The 16,924-nt window shown below is 48.9% G+C and overlaps 3 protein-coding genes across 13 annotated transcripts; 2 read left to right on the top strand and 1 right to left on the bottom strand.

Annotated features, from left to right (window-relative positions):
* Window positions 1-531: 531 nt before the first annotated feature.
* On the top strand, window positions 532-6,119 carry Anapc15 (anaphase promoting complex subunit 15). 11 transcript variants are annotated; one of them, XM_059270130.1, is made up of 6 exons: window positions 532-654; window positions 1,933-1,987; window positions 2,141-2,270; window positions 2,812-2,871; window positions 3,134-3,271; window positions 3,428-6,119. In XM_059270130.1, exons 3-6 carry the CDS (start codon window positions 2,151-2,153, stop codon window positions 3,473-3,475), a joined length of 366 nt encoding a protein of 121 aa, XP_059126113.1. In that variant the 5' UTR covers window positions 532-654; window positions 1,933-1,987; window positions 2,141-2,150; the 3' UTR covers window positions 3,476-6,119. The 11 variants fall into 11 exon arrangements, with proteins under 11 accessions (XP_059126113.1, XP_059126122.1, XP_059126074.1 ...); XM_059270139.1 differs by having other exon boundaries at window positions 1,933-2,017; window positions 2,146-2,270; XM_059270091.1 differs by having other exon boundaries at window positions 1,933-2,017.
* Window positions 2,627-6,563, bottom strand: Tomt (transmembrane O-methyltransferase). The gene is made up of 3 exons (XM_059270178.1): window positions 6,279-6,563; window positions 5,365-5,561; window positions 2,627-4,877 (listed from the first exon to the last, which is right to left on the bottom strand). The coding sequence occupies exons 1-3, from the start codon at window positions 6,535-6,537 to the stop codon at window positions 4,557-4,559; spliced, it is 777 nt and encodes a 258-aa protein (XP_059126161.1). The 5' UTR covers window positions 6,538-6,563; the 3' UTR covers window positions 2,627-4,556.
* A 3,534-nt stretch (window positions 6,564-10,097) lies between these two features.
* Window positions 10,098-16,096, top strand: Lamtor1 (late endosomal/lysosomal adaptor, MAPK and MTOR activator 1). The gene is made up of 5 exons (XM_059270069.1): window positions 10,098-10,268; window positions 14,101-14,246; window positions 14,462-14,539; window positions 14,853-14,979; window positions 15,476-16,096. Exons 1-5 carry the CDS (start codon window positions 10,227-10,229, stop codon window positions 15,566-15,568), a joined length of 486 nt encoding a protein of 161 aa, XP_059126052.1. The 5' UTR covers window positions 10,098-10,226; the 3' UTR covers window positions 15,569-16,096.
* Window positions 16,097-16,924: the final 828 nt, after the last annotated feature.

Genomic DNA, 16,924 nt, shown 5'->3' with positions numbered 1-16,924 from the left:
AACATACAATGAGACCTTGTCTCAAAAAAGAAAAGGCAACATTATGAATATGATATAGTTCCGTGACAGGTTTGTCTACCATGTTTAAGGTATCCTCACAAAAAGAATGTGTTCAAACGGGAAACTGAGTCTGAGAGAACAGAAGGGTAAAGAGATGTTCCTGAAACGCAGCGACACACACAACGTTCATCCTCACAAAAGGGAAAGAATGTGTTCAAACAGGAAACTGAGTCTCAGAGAAGGATGGAAACAGATGTTCCGGAAACGCAGCGACACACAGAACGTTTGAACCAGCGAACATTGGAGGCCTTCATTCCCAAGATTAGCACGCAAACACCACCTGACGACGGGGGGGGGGGGGGGGGGGGGGGGGGGGCGGGACTAACTGGACGCTGGGGCGGGGCCAGGCAGAAGAACCCCGTTGGCCGGAAATTCAAGGCGGGGCCAATAGGTAGGCCCGGCAAATAAGTGTCCTCCCCCAACTAGTACGTGACTAAGGTACGTCAGCATCACTTCCGGTTTGGTAGGCTAGAGCGGGAAACAAAAGGAGACGGAGAACGCATGCGTTGAGTGGGTCCCGGATTCTGGTGGGTTCTTCCGCTCAGGCCTGGGGAAGCGCTTCCGGGTCGCTGCCGGCTGCCGGCTCTTGGCGCGGTAAGTGCGGAAACGAAGCTGTTGCCGTCTCCTTGCTCGTTCTTTCTTCCTGCTTCCAGAGAAACCCAGTTCCTTTGACTCGCCTCCCCAGCAACTCATCTCTTCGGCTCCTTTACGCTTAACGACGTCCTGCTCATTGGCCGCTTCCTTGAGTCTAAGCCCCACCCATCACCCAAGTTCCGTCATTCATTGGTTTCACTTCCTGTCACCCAGCATTTCTTTCAGTTAATTGGCTTCAGCCAGGCCGCGCGCATTTTTGCGATTAGCTTCCCTATAAGGACAAAATCCTGTCAGAGACCCGCCCCTGCCTCCTTCCTGTTGGTCCAGCTCACAGTCATTATCATAATGAGCAAAGTATGGGCGGCGGTGGGTAGGGTTTTAGGATACAGATTCTGTCAGTACTTTTGGCATGAGGGTGGGCGCTGTTCGCCTGTCACACGGGCCTGGGGAGCTTTGGTCTAGGGAATGGCAGCGGCTAGTTCTGCGTGGATCCCATTAGAACAAAAGCTAGAGTAGAGGCGAGTGTGGTGGCTGGCGTACGCCTTTAATCCCAGCATTCGGGGGCTGAGGCATGCGGATCTCTGTGAGTTTGGGACTAGCCTGGTCTATATAGTGAGTTCCACACCAGCCAGGGCTACGTAGTGAGACCCTATCTCATTTAAAAAAAAAAAAAAAAGAGAGAGAGAGAGAGACACCATTTCTGTTTTTCCTGCGCTCTTGTTACGTTACTGGGCCAGGATCCCTTCCTTGTGTGTGTTCTAAGTAAGCCCCACCCGGTGTGCGACCCAAAGTCAAGCTTACCTGTCACTGGGTCTTATGAGCTGATGGATTTTAATTCAGCTTCTTGATGACCTTCCTGGTCATCAGCTTTAATCCACAAAGTTGATTTTATCTGTTCTCTTACATGTCAGTTCATCATTCATTCCTCTATTTGTTTGTCTATTTATCCATGCTTCCTAGTAATTTATCCTTGGTTGTGTGTAGTGCAGTTTGACTGTGGTCAGCCAAAGAGGTGGTTCATGCTAACATTTTTGCACTGCTTGGATGTGATGTGAATCAAGAGTAAAAAATGAGTTTTATGATGTGTGTGTATGTTTAAACAGAATTTCTCCTAGATCCCTGCTATTGCTAATTTTGTACATAATCACAATGCCACATTCCATCTCTGGCTCCCAGTCTCTTCTCTCCTTGAGCGGCATACAACTTTATCCATTATTTTATTTTGTTGTCAGAATAACTTTGAGGATGATATAATTGTTATTATCCCCATTTTTACAGATGAGGAAACTGAGGCCCAGAGAGGTTAAGTGTATTGGCCAAAGTCAAACAGCTAGTAAGTGATGGAGCCAGGACTCAAACTCAGGTCTGTCTGATTTCGAGAGGGAAGGGAAGCTTCTCTGCTACCTCCCACTCCACCCCACCCCTAAATCAAATTACAACTGCATTGAAACAAAACAAAACATATTCACTTGACCCTTTCCCTCAGCTTAGGAGCCATGTCCACTTTGTTCCCTTCCCTGTTCCCTCGTGTGACTGAGACATTGTGGTTTAATCTGGATCGACCCTGTGTGGAGGAGACAGAGCTGCAGCAGCAGGAGCAGCAGCATCAGGCCTGGGTGAGTGAGGACCAAGCTCAGCATGGAGATGACCTCTGGGTCATGACCTTGCCTTATACTGGAGACCTGCTTAGGAAAAGTACTTTTCTCTGGGTTGGGAATAGTCAAGCTGGGTACTTGGAGGCTAAAGCTCTCATTTTGTGGAACCCTAACTGGCTGAGGGACCACAGGACTTCAGGGCTAGGTTAGATGTCAAGCTCCTGACAGCCTAAGTTCTTTTCTATAAATCACAGGACTTAATCATTTTAAAGTAATTACTTAATGAGGACCTACAGTATTCTAGGCCAAGTGTCTCACTTCACCCTCACCAGAATTACATGAGAAAACTGAGATCAAAAGACTTTACATATGTTCATCAATTTTATCAGGAGCAGATGACAGGAGAAAGGGGGAATTGAATCTTCCTGAGTACTGGGGGTTGGGGGAATCTTTGTTTCAATATTTGGGGGTCTTCTAAGGGGTATAGTAAGCTAATCCCATGCCCTTGACCTGCTGTGCTTGGGCCTTGGCCCTGCTTTTCCCCACATGCCTTTGCTCACAGCTCCAAAGCATCGCAGAGAAAGACAACAACCTGGTACCTATTGGCAAGCCAGCCTCAGAGGTGAGTGGCTGGCTGGGGGGCGGGGGCAGTTTGTGAAGCCTTGCTTCTGTCTCAGAACAATTGTGGTTCTCAACCTGGGGAGACAGCTAAAGTGGGAACTTGAGGGGGCAGGCATTGGGCCTAGCACTAAGGTCCTTCAGGTCATGCTGCAGCCTGCCATACCAAGGTGGGCAGGGTTAGGAAGGAGGCGGCTCCAAATAGGCCAGCTCTTGACCTGGTCCAGGTAGCCCTGAGACCTATAGACTCTCTCTTGCCCTACCAGCACTATGATGATGAGGAAGAAGAGGATGATGAAGATGATGAGGACAGTGAAGAGGATTCAGAAGATGATGAGGACATGCAGGACATGGATGAGATGAATGACTATAATGAGTCACCTGATGATGGAGAGGTCAATGAGGTAGGCGGGGTGTAGGGGAGTGCCTTTGTTCCTAGGCTCCTGCCCCTGATCTAATTGATGGCCAAGGGATGCAGAAACCCTGGCTCTACCCAGGGGCAGGATCTGGGCTGAGGCTGGCTGAGGCCCCTCCCCACCCACACCCAGCCTCCTCTTCAGGTGGACATGGAAGGCAACGAGCAGGATCAGGACCAGTGGATGATCTAGGTAGACAAGCCAAGGTGGCCTCAGGGTGATTCCAGGCCACCCCAACCTATCTTGCATCCACAGCTTCAGCCCCTCAGCCTGCAGAACCAGCTTGTGGCTGTAGTGTCTAAAGCTTTTCCTTAGGCACTTTCTCAGCTGCTGCAGGACAAGGTTTCCTTGGGCCCTCCCAGGCCATCAGTCTTCCCTTGAATCCCTAGGGCCTGAGCCCATCCCACCTTCCTGGCTGGTACCTCATTCCTTGGTTGCCAGGTGTGGTCCCTTTCTAACCCTCTTTAATAAAGACACAGGACTGATTCTTCCCCCCAATGTCTATTCCCTGTTTGTTGGTGGGACCCAGAGAAGTCCAGTATCTTTTCTTGGACATTGGGAAGGGGTCATTTAAGGGATCTCAAGCCAACCTAATGGACTAAGTGGGCCAGGATTGGAGCCCAGCCTTCTCTGGTTGATAATTCCTGTGGCCTAGCTTGCACCCAGATGCTCTACAGGGCCTCATTGTCTACAGCTGCCTCTGATCCCATCCAGAAGCTGTCTGAGACTCACAGCTGGGATTCTCTGGGCACTGCCAGCCAGCTGTCTTCTTTTTGTAGTAATTTATTTATTTTATGCTTAGAGATTTTTGTCTGTCTGTCTGTCTGTATGTATGTATATCACATGTGTGCCTGTGCCATGTGAGTGCTGGGAATTGAACCCAAGTTCTCTAGATAGAGAGCAACAGCCAGTGCTCTTAACTGTTGAGCCATCTTTCCAGCCCCTTAGTGTTAAGAGAATAGACTGAATCTCAGAAGAGGGAAGGACTCACCTGGAGGGAGCAGTCAATAACAGAACTAGGTTGAAGGCTCAAGCCTCTTGCTTCCAGTCTCTGGTTTTCTAGGAGAGGACCTTGTGAGACCAAGGAGACTGAGACTTTGACACTTTGGATTGGTATGGAGGCTGGGGTCGGGCAAAGTTGAGAAGAAAGTCTCCCCAGCCTGAACCTAGCAAATGCTGGACACTAAACAGAAAGGGAAAGGGAGGGGATATTCTGAGGTCCTTGCTTGAATGGGGTTGGGATTGTATCAGTAAATATCCCAGGTCCTGGATCTCAGCCAGGTCCAGCATAGGTGAGTTGGGCTATGCCATCCTTGATGGCAGGGAAGTCTGGGAGGCTGGTGTGGTGGAGGCGACAGCGATAGCGGCCGCAGCTCTTGGTGTACTGTAGGAAGCGGGGTGCACCAGGAAAAAGCACATGGTCAGCCAATACTGTGGCACCATTTGGAAGCAGAGCATGGGCCTCCAGTAGCTGCAGATCCCTTAAGTAATATCGAGGTCGGTGTGCCAGGAGCACTAGATCTGCCCGATTCAGCTGGTGCTGAGCTCTTAGACGTGGGATCACTTCCTCTGAGCTTCCCGCAATGAGTTCCACCTGTGGGGAAAGCCAGAGCGAAGGTGAGAATAAGGAGGAATGCTTTCCCACTCCAGACCCCTCGGGATCTGGCTGATGTCATGCCAGGCACTGGTCTAGGCCCTCACGAGTGTCTCACATTTCCTCTGGCCTCAGAAATCCAGAAGTCAGCATCACTATTGTAATGTCCATTATGTGTCCATGAAGAAGCTGAGAATCAGAGGATATGTGCTTTACCTGAGGTCACACAACTAACTGAACAGTAAGCTTTGGACTCAGATTTGCTTGGCTATGGGGAGCCTCCTCTTAGCTGCTGCTTTTGTAGTCCAGTAGGAAATAAGAGCAAATGACTCTGGATTGAGGGGGTAGGAGCTACATGCCCTCCAGTATGCCAGCTCCCTGAATGGAGCTGCTTCCTTGAATGGGAGGCCCTCACAAAAGAGGCCTGGCTAGAGCAATTCCTGGGGTAGTTGAGGAGAGACCAGCTTTGGGGAGATGGGAGCCTGACCATTTGCTCATCGAAGCCAGCCAGCCGGATGAGTTTTTCAGCCACTGCTGCTGTACGAGGGTCCCGCTCCACAGTGAGAAGGCGACTCCCAGGGGGCAAAGCGCGTGCAATAAGCAGTGTAGAATATCCGCAGTAGGTGCCCAACTCCAGCACACAGGCAGGGGCCTTCTCTTCCACCAGCCGCATCAGAATCTGACCTATGGGGCAAGGTGGCTGTTGTAGAAAGCATCCATAATGGTTGTGCCCAGAATCCAACATGCTGCTGTGCTTTCTTCCTGTTGTATTTAGAGATGAGGCTGACAGGCTGACTGCCCTTTCCCACTCCTGTCTCCACCCACCTGGCCAACTTGAATCCAGGCAGTCTAGACTCAGTTTAAATGTTCCTTCCTCCAGGAGGGCCCAGGCAAAAACAACCACCCCACCTTCCAGGTTCCTGAGACATTTTCAGTTTCATACTCAAATCCCTACACTCCCCTATTGCTCGTTGACTTTTTGATTTTGGAATTGGATACACGTCTTAATACTTAGAAATACTGTGCTGTCTAAGCAGACAGCTATCCTGAATTAGATGTGGAAGTCTCTGGTAGGGAAGAAAGTCTAGAACAGATCATTACAAAGCTCTGAGTTATGATTATTCCCCTGTGTTATGCTCTTTGAGGCCAGCATTTGTGGCTGGTTCACCCTCTGTCACTTCTACCTCCTCCCTCAGCACCTGGTACAAAAGAGTGGCAATAAATGTCTGCTGGATAATTGAATGACTTGGTCCAGGCTCCTCATTTCCAAATGAAAAAAAAAGTCATAAACACAATCATGAAGCTTCCTATTTACCCAGTAAAGCAGTGGGTAATGCCAGATCTTTCTTCACCATCTTGGGATTATTTCTGAAACAGAAGACTAAGGAAGGGGACACTGACCTTTAACAGGGCCCATGTGGCTCAGGTACTCGCAGCAGCTGCTCCAGTGGTCTAGAGTGGTGAGGATGTGACCAGGGTCTCCAGGCAGGGCATGGGTGAGCACGTAGCTGAAGGCCCGCTCCTCAATTCGAAGTCCTGACAGGCAGTCCCTGAAGCTTCTTAGCAGGACTGTACGCACCAGCAGTCGGAAATGATGCCGGTATCTCACCAGCAGCGTCACCACGAGTGGCAGGAATGCCAGTGCAATGGCAGGGGACATTGTCCCTACCTGGGTCCTAGGATAGAGGGAAGCTGGGAGGGAAACCTACATGTACCATTTGCCTGTCATTTGTGCAGCCTTTATCAGTTGCAACTCTTATCCAAACTGGCTGAGAGAGGCTGACTTTTGCCAGAGACACAGCAGAACTGGAATTTGAATCCAGCCTATGCACTTTCCATGCCTGTGTTTAGCACCCTACCTCAATCTCTTTTAGTCATGACTGGGGATCCATTTCTATATTGTTCCCTATCCCCACCCACTTTTTGACTTCCCTAACATCACTCTTCTTCAGGACCTTTTTCATCAGTTTCTTGGGGTATCTTCCTGCCACCATACTCTGATCCATTCATTATAGTGTAGCCAAAGAGAAAAGCTTGCCCGGCATACACCTTTAATCCCAGCACTCAGGAGGCACAGAGCCAGGCGGATCTCGGTGAGTTCGAGGCCAGCCTGGTCTACAAAGGGAGATCCAGGACAGGAACCAAAACCACATGGAGAAACCAAATACACACACACACACACACACACACATACACACACACACACACACACACACACACACACACACACACACAAACCCACATACATTAAAAACAAAAATTAAAAACCAAAAAACAACAAAAAAGCATTATGTTCAAATCACTTCACACTCCCACTATGCTCCGCTTCAGTAAATGGTATCAAAACACTGCCTACAGCTGGAGAGATGGCTCAGTGGTTAAAAGGACTTGCTGCTCTTGCAGAGGACCTCGGTTCAGTCCCAGCACTCACATGGTGGCTCACCAACATTTATAACCCCAGTTCCAGGAGATCCAACCCCTCTTCTGACCTTCAAGGGCTCACACAGTGATGAACATGAGTATAAGCAAAACACAAAATCTTAACAGCAAAAACAAAACAAATTGGAGAGATGGCTCAATGGTTAAGAGCACTGAATGCTCTTCAAAGTTTCTCAGCACCCACATCTGGTTGCTCTCAACTGTCTGTAACTTCAGTCTCAGGGGATCTGAAGCCCTTTTCTGGTCTCTGCAGGCACTGCATTGCACATGGTGCACAGAAGTCATTCAGGCAAAGTATGCATACATATAAAATAGAAATAAAATCTTTTAAAAATAAATACTATCATGGTATTTTGGTGTACACTTGTAATCTCATCATGAGGAAGGTCAAGGTAGAAGGATCTCAAGTTTGAAGCCAACCTGGTCTACATTTGAGACCCTGTCTGAAAAATAAATTCGCCCTCTATACCATGTTAGGCTGGACTGTCTTTTTTCCATCCAAGAGCTCTTCCTGTCTACTCTGCTCTTGAGGTGTTCATCCTCCTTGGTTCTATGTATTTTCTCCAGTCCTGTTTCATCTTTTGTATTCCCCTCCACTAAGAATTTGCTTTATATGTGAAACATGCACACACCCCACTTTCACACCATTCAGCTTTCTTCCCAGGACCTTATTTAGGGGATAGCTGTCCTTTTTTCTCCCATTGCCCCCTGCCCACATCTGACCTTGGCAAGCTGTTTATGCAAATCCCTTGGTTGGAAAGGGAGTGTATGCTAAAATTTAGAGTATATGAATGAATGTGAAGAAGTTTGTGATATGGGCATGAATTGGTGTGCTTGAGAACCCACAAGGCCCTGCTTACCTGGGCTGAAGGCTCCTAGGAAAGACCAGAGTACCAGAATTGGAAGTCCTTGAGAGGAATAACCCTGAAGAAGGAGGCTGGACCTGATTTCAATTATTGATGCTGAGGCTGTTGTTACCTGAGACCTGCAGTTCAGGTTACCAGGCCCAGGGACAAACTTCAGCTGCCTTCCCCTGCACTGCCCCCCCCCCCCAGAACCTTAGAGAAACTTAGCAAAACTCTAGGGTCTTGATTTGAAGAATGAATAAAAGCTGCTAGGTCTGGTGACTTCTCCAACCCCTTGGGTTCAGGACATGGGGCATGATATAAGCCAAAATAATTGAGACTTATATATTCAGTTCAAAATCCAAGTTTTCTGTAAGTGTTAGGGCATAGGTTACAAAGAAGAGTTAGACTCTGTCCCTGTCTTTCAGTGGCTCACATTTGGTAGAAGAGATTAAGTCAGAAACAATAAAATACACTGTGATCACCAGACTAGGGAATTCTACAATTATGAGGGAGTGGCACACTGTAGGCAGTAAATATTTGTGGTTTTGTTTTGTTTTTTTAAGATTTATTTATTATGTATACAGTGTTCTGCCTGCACACCAGAAGAGGGCACCAGATCTCATTACAGATGATTGGGAGCCACCATGTGGTTGCTGGGAATTGAACTCAGGACCTCTAGAAGAGCAGCCAGTGCTCTTAACCTCTGAGCCATCTCTCCAGCCTTTGGAGTTTGTTTTAAATTTATATATATGCATGTTTGGTCTGCATGTGTGTCTGTGCACCCTGTACGTGTATGAGGCCAGAAGAGGGTGTCGTTTATCCTGGGACTAGAGTTATAGATGACTGTGAACCAACATGTGGTGGGTGCTTGGAATTGAACTTGGGTCCCCTGGAAGAGCAGCCTGTGCTCCTAGTCACTGAGTTGTCTCTAGCCTTAACAATTGCTAATTTAGTAACTGAATGCCATTGGATTAAGTAAAGAGACGGAGGTGCTCAGAATATGCTAATTTAGTAACTGAATGCCATTGGATTAAGTAAAGAGACGGAGGTGCTCAGAATAGGATCAGAAAAGGCAAACAGGAAGATGTGTATTTGGGTTTTGAAGATTGTAATCCCTGATTTGGAGGGAGGAGTGTGTGCCATCTGCCTGCACAGGCAGAATTCACCTTAATCAAGAAACTGCCAAATAAGGGACTAGAAAGATGGCGCAGTGGCTAGAAGCCACCTGCCAGAAAGCTTGACAACCTGACTTCAATCCCTAAGAACCATATGGTAGAAAGAGAAAACCAACTCCCACAAGTTGTTCCGTGACCTCCATATGTGCACCATGACACGTGTTCACTCATATATGTACTCAAGTAAAAATACAGTTTTGCCGGGCATAGTGACATATGCCTTTAATCCTAGCACTCGGGAGGCAGAGGCAAGTGGCTCTCTAAATTCGAGGCCAGCCTGGTCTACACAGCGAATTTTAGACCAGCTAGGGTTACATAGTGAGGCCTTGGTCACACACACACACACACACACACACACACACACACACAGAGTTACATAGTGAGGCCTTGGACACACACACACACACACACACACACACACACACACACACACACACACAAACTGTCAAATAGCTCCCGAGTGAAGCACATCCAACTCAACTCCACGATGCTACTCGCCCCTCTCGTGGCACTGAAGAGTTAATCTTGACAGATCTCGGGCCCACAAAGGTGGCCTTGACACCATGTGATCAGACACTCAACTCGCACTCCGGCCAGGGGACGAAAGGACTCAGAGCTAGAGACTGGGACAACAAAATCATGTGACGCTCCCCTCGAATCACGTGCCACGCGGCCTGTCACGTAGGACGCGCTTTTCCATTGGTTGGTGATGGTCACGCGGAGGGGCGGGACCGGAAGCCGAGATTTGGCTGTGGTGCCCGAGAGACTTTGGGACAGGCTAGGCGGGGGAGGGGAGCGAGAGGCAGCCCCGGGTCATGTGACCGGAAAGGCTCCTGACGGACGCCGTCCCTCCTCGGCGCCGCCTGAGCGCCCGGCCCGACCCCGCCATGGGGTGCTGCTATAGCAGCGAAAACGAGGACTCGGACCAGGTGCGGCCGCGGCTGGCGGGGTTTGGGACTGTGGGCTACGACCGCGGGACGTGGGGCCCAGAAAAAAGCCCGCAGCGGCCGGGAGCTGGACTGCAGGCTCGCTGAGTACGGAGGCCTGGAGGGGACAGATTACAGAGGACGCCAAGCCGGGCTCCTACCCTCTTAAAGATCTAGTTTTACTCCAGCCTAGGGTTACGCCGCCGGCCGCCTGCCTCGGCCCCTCCCCCTCCACTTTCCAGTACCCTCGTACTTTCACAGCCTGAATCCTCAGACTGGGTTTCTGGGAAGCATTTGCTTTCTCGGATTCCCGTGCCTTCGCTGCTGCTTGTATAAGGACTTTACAAACCCATTCTAGAGATAGGTAATTTGAGGCTTAGTCTCCCGAAATAAATCAGAAATTTGTGTATGTTCTGTTACTGGTGTTAAAGATGTAATGTCACTGCTGGCCTAGTGTCGGAAGGCCTCTGGAAGTTGGTGGCATTTGAGTTGGCCAGTGAAGAATTTAGTAGAGTGAAGACATCGGGACTTCAGGGAAGCAATAGAGTTTAGCTTTGATCCATGTAGAGGAAAGAAGGGATAGTGAGCTCATTTGTTTGAGTTTGGCTTGCTGTTCCCTGCCTGTGCCTGAAGATTCCTCTAGCTAGAGAGTGCCTCTCTGAAAAATGTGACTGTAGAGTTTTTCCTTTCGAGAAAACAGTAGCTTGGAGAGACTTAGTGTTTTGTATTTTAAATTTTCCATCTTTCCCTTGGTGCATTCTCATTTCTCTCCATACCACAATCCCTGTCCTTTTGCCTGACCACTTTTGAGGAGGGGAGACTTGCAAGGCTGGGTCTCAGGCCACTGGCCATACCTTTTAGAGTTGCCTCAAAGCCTGAGTTCTGCTTTCTATACACAGTAGGCACCGAGCCATAAAGAACAGTTTCACTCAATCTAGTGGAGGATACAGTCAGAGAAATAAGTGATATCACTGTACTTGGGAAGTTGTTTTTTTTCCCCAGTGAAGGTACTTTGGGTTAAGAACTTCAGTTTAGGAAAATGTGATTTGTATGGCAGCGTGAGTGGTTCCTGATCAGGTTATTTGACCTGAGTTTGACATGCCCTGTGGCAAGAATCTTTCACTTCATCCTGACCTGCTAAAGGAGAGAACAGCAAAAACAGTATTCCTGCCTAGTGGGAAAATATCTTTTAAAGCATGTGGTCTTTTATGGGGAAAGGATACCAAACTTCTAGGAGGGAGAGCTGGACTTGCTTCTCTCCCAAAATTCTACCTTCCCCTTGATTCAGTCTCATTTCTGGCTGAGACAAGATCTCATGTAGCCCAGACTGGCAGACCTGATATGTAGTTGAGAATGACCTTGAACTTCTGATTCTCCTGCTTCTGCTTGAGTGCTGGGATCACAGGCATGTGCCATCCATGTCCAGTTTATGCAGTAGTGGAGATCAAACCCAGGGCTTTATGCTTGCTGGGCATGTGCTGTCCTGATAGGGTCATATCCCCAGTCCCCTCTTAAGTAGGCCCTCCTGTCTTCATCACGGTCTGACCCGTTAGTATAAGAAGAAAACCATCCCTGTTGGCTTACACTTAGAACCCCAACACTTTGGAGGCTGAAAAGGAGAACTGCTACAAGTTTGGTCAGTCTGGTTACATAGTGAGTTTTAGGCCAGTTTTGAGGTACACAGTGAGTCTCTGTCTCAAAGAAAAAGAGAAATGTACAAACATTATGGTCTTCAGAAGGCTTTTACATTGACCAGTCATATGAGTTAACATCTGTTTAAAACTGAGGGAAAAGTTCAGAGGATCTAAGATTTAGCTAACCTTAGAAGTACTCTAGCCAAGGTGTTTGTAAGCACAAGACATGTTCTTTATGTGCTGGGAGAAGCTCTGAGGTATTCCGTTGTGGGCAGAAACCATGAGTCTATGCTAAAGTAGATAGTGAAATCTTGACTCAGGCTGTATTGGCTTGGGAGGCAAACTTTGATATGACAAACTTAACCCATGTACCACTCATTCTTTGGGTGTCAGGTTATGTTAACTTTTTTCGGGGGGGGGGGGCATATCTCTATGAAGCCTTGACTGGCCTGGAACTTGCTATGTAGACCAGGCTGTTTTTAACTCAGAGATCTTCCTGCCTTGCCGGAGTGCTGGGACTAAAGGTGTGCATCACTACTCTTAGCTCAGTTTGTCTGCTCTTTGGAGTTGCTGGGCCTCTTCAGGAAATTAGAAACACAACCTTGTTCTTGAACTCCTGATGGGGGAATGGGTCTGGGAAAAGCAGGCATAGAAAATATTTTGAGTCTCATTATGAGCCAGCTTTCCTTAGAGATCCTTTCATCTTTGACAAACACTTTATCTTTCTAGCCTGTTAATACTGAGGAAGGAGAAAGATTGTCTGGGAATCTAGAGGTAATGGGGCAGAAGGCCACAGATGCCTCCTTTTGCCAGGGTGAACTGGGTCAAATGGCCTCAGGAGGAAGAGCAAGGTGGAAGGGTTGAGCCTGTCTGGGGTGGGGCAGGCAAGACCAGGAGGAAGTAGCTCTCTGGAGGGAGAGTTTGGGCAAGGGAAGCTGGCTCCTGCAGCAGGGAAACTGGTAGGAACTCTCCAGGCTGGGAGGCGAGTGCTGAGGCTGGCAGTTGAGCACTAAGGGTGATGGGTCAGCATTGGCTAGCACTCCCTCCTCCTTCACACTATACTCCTTCACAAGTGGCCTGTCCTAGCTTTCTATGGACTGAATAGACATCCAGCAGGTCTGCTTATCCAGATTGCACCTGACACAAAACCAGCAGAGATCTGCAGTTGATGGACTCAAGGCAGTGTTGAGCCTAGAAGGCAGTAGATTAGAACCAGGGCCTGAACCAGGACAAGGAAAATACAGTTCCGGAAGATGGAGACTTGGTTTAGTTCTAGATCAGTTCTGGTGGTTGTGGTTGTCTATACAGGCTAATAGTAGCAGGGCTGCTAAAGACTGAGGAGGCTGTGTTGGGCAAAGAGTGTAGTTTGGCAGGGAGAAATAGCTCTACTGTTCCTCTGAGTTCAGCATGTACTAGGTACCAGGCCACAGGAAGGTGAACGCCTGAGAGGAGAAAAGAACACCCAGAACATACCTGTAATCACAGCACAGGGGGAGGTAGAGGCTGGACACTGGCAAGTTCCAGGCCAGTTTGGTTATATAGTACTAGGGCACCTGGGGAACATAGAAAGACTGTGTTGTGTGCATGTGTGAGTTGTGTTTCTTGTGGAGGCTTTACAAAGATCCTGGAGAGAAAGAAGAGAGGTTATTGGTGGTTGTGTCTAAGTTGTGGGCTTGGAGTTTCTGCACTAAGGTAATGTGAAGAATGGCAAGATACAATGGGCCTGCTTTCTCTTGGGGTCCAGGGCCTTGTCTGGCCTCACCAGGGCCTCATGATGTTGGGGGCCAGCATCTTTGCTGGGTAGTACTTGATCCAGGGAACTAGGAAGGCTGTTCTTGGGTTCTGACTTGTATTGATTTCTCCTCTGTACCCTTATTTGGATACTTTCCCACTTCCTCTGACTTGGTTTCCAATAGCCTTTGTCCAGTAGGTGTTTGACCAGTTCACTGAGGCTCCAGGACTGTTGCTGAATGCCTGCTTTGTTCCTCTCTGAATTTTTCAGGTTCTCTAGGTTCATCCTAGACCATTGACTTTGGATCAGTCAGAGAATGAATGTTTTTTGACTTTGGATCCATCTGGATACTTTAGTTATCTTTTTAAAAATAGTTTTAGTATTTAAAGGTCAGAGCTGGTCTGAGGAGAGGACCTGGGAGAAGAGATGAAGGTCCTGGGGCTGACTTTTCTCTACTGGCCTCTCCTAGGATCGGGAGGAGCGGAAGCTGTTGCTGGACCCCAGTAGCACCCCCACCAAAGCCCTCAATGGAGCCGAGCCCAACTACCACAGCCTACCTTCAGCTCGCACAGATGAGCAGGCCCTGCTTTCTTCCATCCTTGCTAAGACAGCTAGGTGAGTGTCATAGGACCAGACTGGGGCAGAGGCAGCCAGGCTTCTGGGATAGGACAAGGTCACTAGGGAGAGATGCCTCTGGGTTCTGCCCTGTTACAATGGGCAGGTGGGAGGGAGTACTAGTGTTAGATAGCATTGGACTTAGCACCTAGCACTGATTCTTGTCTGTGCTTCTCTGAAGCACCTGTCATGTCTTCTCTTTCTTCTCTTCAAAGCAACATCATCGATGTGTCTGCTGCAGACTCCCAGGGCATGGAGCAGCATGAGTACATGGACCGGGCAAGGCAGTACAGGTGAGCACAGGGCCAGCCTCCTTTCTAGCTTTGGAGTCTGGTCCCCTGTCCAGGCTCTTCATTTGGGTGCAGCCCAGAAAACTGACTACAGATCCCTTAGATGCCTCAGGCATTCAAGTCAGCCCTGTGTGCCCAATACATTTGATCAAGGGTGACCAGGCCAAAGGAGTACAGTCAAGTCAGTTGGTGATGAGCTGTACCCTGTCACCATGGTCCCCTGGCCTGAGGGAGTGAAGCTTGCCTGGGCAGGGCAGGACAGAGCAGGGCAAGCTTTGGCCTAATTGTCCTTCCATGACCCCTCCCTCCTGGCCAGTACTCGCTTGGCTGTGCTTAGCAGCAGTCTGACCCATTGGAAGAAGCTGCCACCGCTGCCGTCTCTCACCAGCCAGCCCCACCAAGTGCTGGCCAGCGAGCCCATCCCCTTCTCTGACTTGCAGCAGGTGAGCACTCCGGGCCTGTCCCCGCCCCCTTCCCACACTGCTTCACGGGAGGGAGGGAGGGAGCCTGGCACTTGGTGAGCCCAGCGTATTCCCACCTTGTTCTCTTAGTCTTCATAGCCGTCTTAGTTCTTCCCCGTAGCCTTTACTCTCCCAGCATCTGCCCTTGTTTTTGTCCACTCCCCACCCTTCTCCCTCCTTCTTCCTCTCTCTCACTTCCTTCCAAAGATAAAACTCAGGACTTTGTGCATGCTAGGCAAGTGTTCTACCAGTAAGCTACAACCTAACCCTTGCTTTTTGAGAGGACTCACTGTTACAGCCCAGGCTGGCAATTGAACTTGTGACCCTCCTGATTTAGCCTCCTGAGTAGTGGGATTACAGGCAAGCACCACCACAGCCAGCTCTTCCTGGCTTTCAGCCCCTCCTCAGGCCTTTTCTGTACTGCTATCCCAGCTCTCCCTCTCATGTCTGTTCTTTTCCTCCCTGGCTCCTGTCTCAGGTCTCCAGGATAGCTGCTTATGCCTACAGTGCACTTTCTCAGATCCGTGTGGACGCGAAAGAAGAGCTGGTTGTACAGTTTGGGATCCCATGAAGAGAGGGGTCCTGGGACAGCTCTTCCCTCCTCTCCATCCCGTCTCCACCCCACCTCTTCTGGCCCCCAGCCTCACTGTGGCTTTCTACAGTACTTAACCTGCTACTAATCACGGAGAAGAATATGGAGGAAAAGAATAAGGCTAGAAGCCTGAGCAAGTGAGGACTAAGCAAGGGAGGGGAGAACCGATTGCCACTGGCCTTCAAGTCCTGGCTGGGGTGAGGTTGGGGCCAAGAGGACAGGGCCTGGCAGATCTTCACAGTCATTGGGAAGATGGAGATACCACTGTAGGGGTGAACACCGGGAGACCTAGGGGATCCCCTTCCCACCCTTTCTCTTGGCCTCCAATTCACTCCTGTCCCCTTCCCTGACTTGGTGCTCAGAGGCACCTCACTAGGGATTACAACCAGGGTCTAGATGAGCTTGAATCTGAATTGAGTTTGTATTTCTAGCACCCTGGGTTTTTACATGTTTGGTCTTTTTGTTTTTGTTTGTCACCCCTCGATAAAGGATGTATATTCATTTGTGTTGCTGGTTCAACCTGCTCTGTCCTGCCCACCACTCCACTATTTATTTTGGCTATTCAAGTTTGTGAGAAATGAGATGCAGAGGAATGTCTTCAGCAGCATTAAGGAGGAATCCAGGAGATAAAAGTTCAAGGTTGCCAGGTCTTAGCTGATATAGTGTTGGGTAACCTTAGGTAGGATGAGACCATTCATTTCCCCTCTCTACTGATGGTAACACTGTCACAGCTGTACAGACTTGAACCGGAGGAGCTGTGACTGTTGGAGACTTGCCTCAGGCTCAGTAGGCTTACACACACAGCCCCTAGCAGTGGGAGGGTGGGAGGAGGTCATACTCCGATGGTTATTCTTTTCAGGAAATGATTTTTTTTTTTTTTGAGACAGGGTCTCACTATGTAGTTTTGGCTGGCCTAGAACTCACCATATAGACCAGGCTGGCCCTGAACTCACAGAGATCTGACTGCCTCTCCCTCTAGTGCTGGAATTAAAGGTATGTGCCATCACCACCCACTAGGAAATGAAATCTTAACCAGAATCACAACCTGAGAGTAAAACTACTCTGCTCTAATAGAAATAGATCACAGCTATTTTCTGGCCCTACTCTAGAGGCTGATGGCAGCTCTGCACACCTTGGCGCTTTATGAAGATTTTGGGTGAGGCATGGTGGTCCTGTTAATACCAGCACTCAGGAGACGACAGCAAGAGGATTGTTACAAGTTCAAGGCTAGCATGGGCTAGAGTTAGAATCTCTCTTAAATTTTTTTTTTTTTTTTTTTTTTGCAAATTGCTAATCTACTCTATTCCCTTATCTGAAGGCTAAAGAGTACAAAGG

The sequence above is a fragment of the Peromyscus eremicus genome, chromosome 1, assembly GCF_949786415.1.
Source record: "Peromyscus eremicus chromosome 1, PerEre_H2_v1, whole genome shotgun sequence".
Lineage (NCBI taxonomy): Eukaryota > Metazoa > Chordata > Mammalia > Rodentia > Cricetidae > Peromyscus > Peromyscus eremicus.
This window is presented reverse-complemented; position numbering and strand designations above follow the sequence as displayed.